The sequence below is a fragment of the Bison bison genome, unplaced genomic scaffold (assembly GCF_000754665.1).
Source record: "Bison bison bison isolate TAMUID 2011002044 unplaced genomic scaffold, Bison_UMD1.0 scf7180017864365, whole genome shotgun sequence".
Lineage (NCBI taxonomy): Eukaryota > Metazoa > Chordata > Mammalia > Artiodactyla > Bovidae > Bison > Bison bison.
The window spans coordinates 891,072-899,692 of record NW_011494937.1 but is presented as its reverse complement, the minus strand read 5'-3'; the positions used below and the strand labels follow the sequence as shown (position 1 = coordinate 899,692).

Sequence of the window (8,621 nt, the reverse complement as noted above, 5' to 3'; positions counted from 1 at the left end):
AATTCAAAAGGATCAGATCCTTTTGAGAGTCCAGAGTCCATTGAACAAAAAAAAAATGACCTGGGTCATGGGGAAATCCCAGGTGTGCCAAAAGATTGCCTCACAGCAAAGGAAGGCGAAGATCTCTGTCTGGGAGCCCGGGGTCAGGACTCCAGCCAAGGTCCCCGACCCTTGAGGGAGAAGCAGTTGCACAAGTTACTCACTCAGTGAAGGCCGGCTCCCTTGGTCCTGCTGGAACAAGGGAGGTATTGCTTGTGGGAGCTGGCCAGGCAGTTCAGCAACCAGAGTTGAGATTCTCAATTTGAGATGGCAAAAGAGAAGACAGGGTTTCTTAGGAGAAGGGCAAGATGGGGGAGACAAATACAAAATAAAACACAAACTGATCACACAATAGAAACTGAGGAGTGTACAGGGTCTGGAAACCATGAAGGCAGGTCCACACCACAGGACGTCTACAAGCGGAGGGACTACAACACGGGGATCAAGTCCAACTGTGGGTCTGTGGTCTGCCTCTCTCTCTGGGCAGGGCCTGGAGAGGGAGGAGGCGGGTGCTGCCCACCCAGGAGGGCTGCAAGGACCCAGTGGGGCAGACTGCATTGCCTTTGCTTGCTGTCCCCACCACCTGCCGCCCTACCGCTCGAAAAACAACTTTAGTCTAGTGCACGACTTTGAAAGATTGTAATATATTCTCTGGAAAACATTCAGCAGTATGAAAGCCCTCCCTGGGCCCTCCCGCCCTCTTGCGGGTCCACAGTTGGTGGAACGGTCCGGAAATCCTTGAGCTCTGGAAAGGTCCCTGGTCAGTCCTTGGGGAACACGGGTTGACTATATTGGAAGAACCTGCTCAAGAACGGTTCTTGACGTCTGGGGAATCCTTTCAGGGAAGATCACTTCAAACTCAATAATGAGGTCCCCGCGTTTCTCGGGTGTTTTGGGGAGAGGAAGGGCTTCTCTGGGAACTTTTCGCTGCATGCCAAGCCTGATGACATCTTTGAACACAACGGGTATGGTCCTGCCGTCCAGAGTGGGGACATTCACTGTACAGCCACACAGAGCCTTGGAAAGCAAAGGGACAGCATTAGAAAGAGTAGCTTAGGAAGCTCACATCTTGCCCAGAGGCTGCTGACTGGAGGGTAAGCGCCATCAGGCCTCTGCAGCTAAGACCCTGCCTTAAGATCTACCCAGGTCACCAGCACAGAAGCTCCGTAAAAACAGAGCCCTGGACGGTCTTGTCGCCATTGCACTGTCCAAGCCTGGCCGCACCAAGTGCCCAGAAACATCTGTCAAGCAAACACTGAACGGCATCACAAAACAGCTTCTCCCTCCCCAGACGCTGCCCTGCCTAGTGCCTTACCTCCCGAAGGCTGATCCTGGCTGGATAAATGACATCAGAGCCATCTCTCTTAAAGATATTGTGTGGCTTGTCCTTTAAAACAAAGACAATATCGGCTGGAATGTTGTTGGAAGTCTGGTCTCCTTCCTTGGGGAAGGTGATTTTGGTCCCTTCTTTCCACCCCCGCTTCACTTCGATGGTCAAGATTTTGTCTTCATTGCGAATGCTCTTTCCGTCGGGGTTCAGCCGCTTATGAGAGATTTTCATCTTCTTGGTACAGCCGCTGTAGATCTCTTCAAGTGAGACCCTAAGGTCATGGGTGACGGGGGGATCTTGTTTCTTTCGGGTGGGCTCTTGGGCAGGGCGGGAGCGGCCAAAGTTCATGTTGGTGAAGCCACCCATGCCCATGGGGAAGCCAGAGAACGGGTCATCGATGTCCATGCCTTCCTCCCCGTTGCGCTGCCCAAAAAAGTTGTCAAAGGGATTTCGGCCACCGAAGAACTCAGCAAACATGGCATGAGGGTCTCCATGGAATGTGTAGCTGAAGGAGGTACCGTTAGTACCGCCGCTGCTCCCACCGCTGGGGCCACTGCCCTTCAGGCCTGAAGAGCAAAAGCAGAAGAAATCAGATGGCGGGCTGGGAACTTAACTCTCCAGGAACTTTCCTTCAAGGAAAAAAGCTCAGGAGCCATTGGGGGAGAAACTTTTTTTAGCCTGTCAGGGAAGAACAAGGAAGAACTCCAAGCTTTTACCTCCCACTTGCAGCAGCACAAACAGAACCCCCAGCCACTTATGGCAGGTAGTCCACTGTGGCAAGACAGCGGTGAAGGGTTCAAGCTCTGAGACGGGCACCTCTTGGGGCCACTCAGGTCCTCACATCTGAGTAACTCATTCCCCTTGCACTGTTACAATGAGTACGAAAAACTAAGAGATCCAATGAAAAAAATGCTTAACCCCCGATCAGTTTTCACTAAATGCTTACTCTTAAATCCCCTACAGCTAGAGACGTGTGGGAGAGTAAAAGGAACGTTAAACTGCAAAATGCAGCCTTTCAAATTCTCGCACCCTGGCACTAACTGCCCCCATTCTCATATAATAAGCCGCTTCTTCCTGAGGACTAAGCCCAGCAACCTGCCTGAGTCATCAATGGGAGACAGGACAAGAAAGCTTCTTTCTTTTACCCTGAAGAGGGCTGGCCCCACTGTTCCTTGCACCTGGACGGCCGACTAGGTAAGCACTTTACAAGGATTACCTCACTCCACCCTCGGAGAGGCGCGGAAGGTCGCTCGGCGCTAATTGGCACCTCATTTGCAGGCTCACTACTCGCAGCCTGTGCCCAGGGTTCAGCCAGAGGCCCTGCCCTGAACCCCGGGGTGGCAGAGCCTCCCACCTCGCCCAGGTGAGCCCAGGCCCGCAACGCCAGCAGCCAAGCTAGGCCTCCGAATCCTCTCCTTCCGCACCCGCACCCCCGGACCGATCTCGGACGTGGGTGGAGGCGAGCGCCCAGGGAGGGGCAGCCCCAGACATACTAGAAGCTTCTGAACAAGCAGCGCGGCCAGGGCCCCTCCTCCCATCGGGCGGCCGCCAATCCGAGGGCGGAGGCCCTTGTGGCCAGAGGCCGGGGGCTGCTTCAACCCCTGCGACCGAAGCGCCCCCCGGAGATGCTGCAGCGAGGCCGCCCTGCCTCGGTTTCTCCGCCTGTCAAACGGCGAGGGCGCGCCCCCGGCTGCGCGCGCGCACGCACCTTCCTCCCCGTAGCGGTCGAAGATCTCGCGCTTGCGCGGGTCGCTGAGCACGTCGTAGGCCTCGGCGATCTCCTTGAACTTCTCCTCAGCGCCGGGCTCCTTGTTCTTGTCCGGGTGGTAACGCAGCGCCTGACGGCGGTAGGCCCTCTTGATCTCCTCGTCCGACGCACCGCGGGCCAGGCCCAGCGTCTGGTAATAGTCCTTTCCCATTGCCCCCGCCTGCGGCCCGCCACCCAGCTGTCGCCGTCCCCCGGCTCCGCCACCGCCCCGTCCCGGACTCTATATACCCGTCCGGCGGAAGCTTCCAGAGCCCGCCAGCCCCCTCCAGAACCTTCCGCCCCGCCCCCACGCGGCTTTGGCCAATCCCCGTCGTCCAGGCTGCGACGCGCGACATCCGGGGCGGGGTCGTGCCGCCAACGGCCGCCTGCGTGCGGCCCCGCCCCCTCCCGGGCAACGCTTCTCAGCGGCGCACACCCCGGGCGACGGAGGCCCCGCCCACCCTCAGCGGGCACCAATAGTGACCATGTTTTATTGCTTCCTGCAACCAGGCCGGCCTTGCGGCCCGCCTCCTGTTTGGGTCAATAGGTTACGACGCGCTACTCCAGGAAGGGGCGGGTCTGGGGAAGACACCGCCCCTTCACTGTTCAGTTCAGCCGCTCATTCGTGTCCCATTCTGTGCGACCTCACTGCAGCGCGCCAGGCTTCCCTGTCCATCACCAACTCCCAAAGCTTGCTCTGACTCATGTCCCATCGAGTGGTTGATGCCATCCAACCATCTCATTCTCCGTTGTCCCCTTCTCCTCCTGCCTTCAATCGTTCCCAGCATCAGGGTCTTTTCCAGTGGTCAGTTCTTCGCATCAGGTGGCCAAAGTATTGGAGCCTCAGCTTCAGCATCAGTCCTTCCAATGAATATTCAGGACCAATTTTCTTTAGGATTGACTGGTTTGATCTTCTTGCAGTCCAAGGGACTCTCGAGTTTTCTCCAACACGACAGTTCAAAAGCATCAGTTCTTCCGTGCTCAACTTCTTTATGGTCCAACTCTCACATCCATACATGACTACTGGAAAAACCATAGTTTTGACTAGATGCACGTTTGTGGGCAAAGTAATGTGTCTGCTTTTTAATGTGCTGTCTAGGTAGGTAATAGCTTTTCTTCCAAGGAGCAAGCATCTTTTAATTTCATGGCTGCAGTCACCATTTGTAGTGATTTTTAGAGCCCAAGAAAATAAAGTCTCTGTTTCCATTGTTTCCCCATCTGTTAGCCCCTTCACTAGCAGATGCAAATATGCCCGCCCCTATCTCACAGGGCCAGGAATGAGTTATTGCCAGGTGTCTCCAGGAGTTGCCTAATCTTCCCCAGCCCCAGATACCCGCTTCCTTCTGGAAATAAAAATAGTCACCCGCCCTGTTCTACCAGCTGTGTGTGTATGCTCAGTCATATCCAACTCTTTGCGAGCAGAATGCAGGTGGGAGCTCCAGTATTACCTGCGTCCTCAGTCATAAAGGACCCTGCAAAGTGAGGTGAGCACCGGGAGCCAAAGCTCACCTCCCTGCAGAGGTCTTCTCAGTCCAGCCCTTCAAGCCTCTCACTTTACCGTTTTCTCAAGAACACCTGCCACTGAAATCTGAAATTGTTCCTTGGTTTTCACGTTAAATGTCTCCCCCACTCCTAGCCTGGAATCATCATAAGGTCAGGGACTGGGTCCTGTCACTGCTGAGTCTCCAGTGCCAGGAAGTGTCTGGAACCAAAGCTTCATAAATATTCCTGGCTGTTTTTATTTTTTTTCAAATGTATGGTTAGTGTTTTATTTTTTGAAGAATGGTTCTGAAACATCAGACTAAGTCAGGTTGAAAGGAAAAGTTTAAAATAGTTTTATAAGGTATAACATCGGAGAAGGCAATGGCATCCCACTCCAGTACTCTTGCTTGGAAAATCCCATGGACGGAGGAGCCTGTTAGGCTGCAATCCATGGGGTCGCTAAGAGTCGGACACGACTGAGCGACTTCACTTTCACTTTTCACTTTCATGCATTGAAGAAGGAAATGGCAACCCACTCCAGTGATCTTGCCTGGAGAGTCCCAGGGATGGGGGAGCCTGGTGGGCTGCCGTCTATGGGGTCGCACAGAGTCGGACACGACTGAAGTGACTTAGCATAGCAAGTACTGACTGTTCACTCTACAAAATCTTGATCATAGAGCTTATGATACAACTAGTTTGCAGTAGCACCCAGGTTTTCCACATAGTCATTATTTCTCTCTTGTTTGCATAGACTTCTTATCATTGGCTGCCTTCTGCTTTTCTTGCATGATCTCAGAGTCCCGCTGCTTCCTCTGAGAGGTAGTCAGGCTATCCTCTTTTCTTTTTCCCTTACTAATTTCCTGGGATTTCTTCATGTGTTTCTGGCGGGCAAGTTCTCGTTGATTTCCACCTGCCCGACCTTTCAGGCCAGGCCAGACTCAATTGCCCCTCTCCCTCCGCAGACTAAAAAGTCCTGGCTGTTTTTAATGCACCTGGTTCTTTACCCCCGCCCCACTATGTTCATGATGTGGGGGAGACATGGGCATGCAATACACCTCTCAGGGCCTCAGTATCTTCATCTCTGGGCAACATGATCCCTTTTGGCTCCTATAGTCTGGTGTGTCTGTGGTCAAGGACAGGGCTGACGTGGAAAGGAGGCTCAGAAAGAGGTACCACCTGAGAAGGGAAGAGGGGAGTAGGTGGTGGCGGCCTACAGTGGGGAAAGGTTCTTGGAAGAACTGCTTGGGAAGTCTGGGCGGTGTGACACTGGTGCTGGAGCCAAATAGTCACGTTTCATTCTTGGTTCTAGCACTTTGTGGCTGTGTGATCTTGGGCTGGTTACTGAGCCTTCTAGGGCCTTTAGCGTCCTCATCTGTACAATGGGGGTAGTAGCTGTACCAGCCTCATAGGGCTTTGAAGTTGGCATTGAGTCAACATTTGTAAAGTGCCTGGGACAGACCTAGCTTAGAGGAAGTTCTGTCAAAGGGGTGACTAACCATCCAGTTGAATGGTGGGCTGCTGAGGATCCCCCTTCCTGGCAGGACACAGCAAAACATTGCTGGTAACCACTGTCCTTGTGCAAACTGGAACTCTTGAGAAAGACGCCATGGCCTTCCGGCCATCCCTGGCCACTCCCTGACCCCAGTGTAACCGTGTCAGGAAGGGATTCCATGGTAGCTCAGTTGGAAAGAATCTGCCTGCAGTGTAGGAGAACCGGGTTCGATCCTTGGGTCAGGAAGATCTCCTGGAGAAGGGAATGGCAACCCACTCCAGTACTCTTGCCTGGAAAATCCTATGGACAGAGGATCCTGGTGGGCTACAGTCCATGGGGTCAAAAAGAGTCAGACAGAACTTAGCGACTAAACCACCACCATCAAAGGACTCTGGACTAAGCCACACACACCAGCCAACCTGGGAGGATGAGTCTAGGCTGGATACCCAGGGGCACAGCACTGCAGGGGTCCTGAACCAATCATGGAGGGGAGGGAGTTTGATTTTTTTTTTTTATATAAAGTTACATAAAGAGATAGTGGGGGAGTCATCATGGGGGAAAAAACCCAGAGCTTGTGGATTTCTTCACACTTATAAATTTAAGGGTTACAGATGTGGGGACTTCCTTGGCAGTCCAGTGGTTAGGATTCTGCTTCTAATGCAGGGGGTATGGGTTCAGTACTTGGTCAGGGAACTAAGATCCCACATGCTGTGTGGCCAAAAATTAAAAAAAAAAAAAAGGGAGTTACAGATGTGGGGACTTTTCTGGTGGTCCAGTGGTTAAGGCTCCCTGCTTCCACTTCAGGGGGCGTGGGTTTGATCCCTAGTCGGGGAACTAAGATCCCACATGCCACTAATAAACCCACCCTAAAAAAAAAGTTAACAGATGTGGAGGCCTCTAAAGGTCTTCACATAGCTCTGGTGGACCAAAAACATCATGCAAGGGGTGTCCCTGTATTTGGGGGCAACCTTAGGGCTGGGAAATCTCTCTTCCTTGAGTAAGCCTGGATCATACTCAGAAGTTTTAATTGTTTAACCCCCAACCCCCACCAAAAAAAAAAAAAAAAAAAGAGCCCAAACTCAACTTCTCTTATTATGCTCTTTGACCTGGACACATACTCACTGGGCACTGTTGTTTTATTTTTTCCAGCCAGGCTGAGTGGCTTTTGGAATCTTAGTTCCCTGACCAGGGATTGCGCCTGAGCAATGGAAGTGCAGAGTCCTAGCCACTGGACTTCCAGGGAATTCCCTCACCAGGCACGTTGGAATGTTACTGGAAAAGTGACTTTCACAGAAACTTGGCAGAGGTTTGAGCTATCAACTCAGAGAAGAGGAGACGATGTGATGGGTAGTTGTATGCACAGACTTGGCTAGGCAATAGTACCCAGTTATTCAATTAAACACTAATCTAACTGCTGCTGTGAAGGTGTTTTGCAGATGTGGTTAGGTTAACATCTATAATCAGTTGGGTTTAAGTACAGGAGATGACCCTTGATTTTGTGGGTAGACCTCATTCAGTCACTTGAAAGGCTTTAAAAGCAAACACTGAAAGACCTTAAAAGCAAATATGGAGGTCTGCCTGAGAATGAAGCATTAGTTCCTGGCCAAGACCTGCTGGTCTGCCCTACAGATTTCACACTTGTCTTGCCAGCCCTCACAACTGTGAGAGCCAATGCCTGAAACAAGTCTCTTAATACACAGACACACTCACAAACACATATATCCTATTGCTTCCGTTTCATTGGTAGAACTAAGAACTAAGAATATAAGAATATAAGAACTAAGCAGGTCAGTCTGGAGTCAGTCAGCCTTAGTTGAAAACCTGGACCTGCTGTTTGCTTATTTACTGCCCATGTGCTCTTGCACAACTTGTTCTCTGTAATTGCTAAGTATGTCTTCCATAAAATTGGGATAAGAGTAGATCTTACCTCCCAGGGTTGCTATGTGAATCTGAGAGGGCCCAGGCAATAAACCTTATAATAATAGCTAACACTGACAAGGTCCTACTCTGTGTCAAATCGGTTCCAGACATTCAATGTGTATGAACTCATTTAATCCTGACAATAATCCTGTGACGGGCTTCACTGGTAGTCCAGTGGTTAAGAATCTGCTTGCCAGCGCAGGGAATATGGGTTCCATCCCTGGTCCGGGAAGATCTCACGTGCGTGGGGCAACTAAGCCCGAGAACCATAACTACTGAAGCCTTTGTGCCTAAAGCCCATGCTCTGCAACAAGAAAAGCCACCACAATGAGAAGCCAAAGCTCTGCAACTAGAGACAGCCCAAGTGCAGCAATGAAGACCCAGCATAGCCAAAAAGAACTTCATTTAAAAAAAATAATCCTATAAGGTTGGCCTGTCATTACCTCGTTTTACAGGTAGGGAAACCAAGGCTCTGAGAGGTTATGTGACTTGCCTGAGGCCACTTAGTGAATAAAATGCTGAGGTGTAAACTGTTTAGCATATTGAGTGTTTATGGTAATCTTGTGTAAGATGTGATTCAGATGATGATAAAGCCTTAATTTTTTTTTTTT

The 8,621-nt window shown here is 51.3% G+C and overlaps 1 protein-coding gene and 1 pseudogene across 1 annotated transcript; both read right to left on the bottom strand.

The window, feature by feature from the left end:
• Window positions 1-383: 383 nt before the first annotated feature.
• DNAJB1 (DnaJ (Hsp40) homolog, subfamily B, member 1) lies at window positions 384-3,363 on the bottom strand. Its single transcript, XM_010855426.1, has 3 exons — window positions 3,078-3,363; window positions 1,355-1,935; window positions 384-1,056 (listed from the first exon to the last, which is right to left on the bottom strand). The coding sequence occupies exons 1-3, from the start codon at window positions 3,286-3,288 to the stop codon at window positions 826-828; spliced, it is 1,023 nt and encodes a 340-aa protein (XP_010853728.1). The 5' UTR covers window positions 3,289-3,363; the 3' UTR covers window positions 384-825.
• Window positions 3,364-5,208: 1,845 nt separating this feature from the next.
• LOC104999883 overlaps window positions 5,209-8,621 on the bottom strand; it is a 7,281-nt pseudogene continuing 3,868 nt past the window's right edge.

Coding starts and splice junctions, on each gene's coding strand:
- DNAJB1 (XM_010855426.1), bottom strand. CDS start 3,288: ATGGGAAAGGACTATTACCAGACGCTGGGCCTGGCCCGCGGTGCGTCG. Junction 1,936..3,077: donor CGACCGCTACGGGGAGGAAG/GTGCGTGCGCGC, acceptor TTTGCTCTTCAG/GCCTGAAGGGCAGTGGCCCC. Junction 1,057..1,354: donor CCAGGATCAGCCTTCGGGAG/GTAAGGCACTAG, acceptor TTGCTTTCCAAG/GCTCTGTGTGGCTGTACAGT.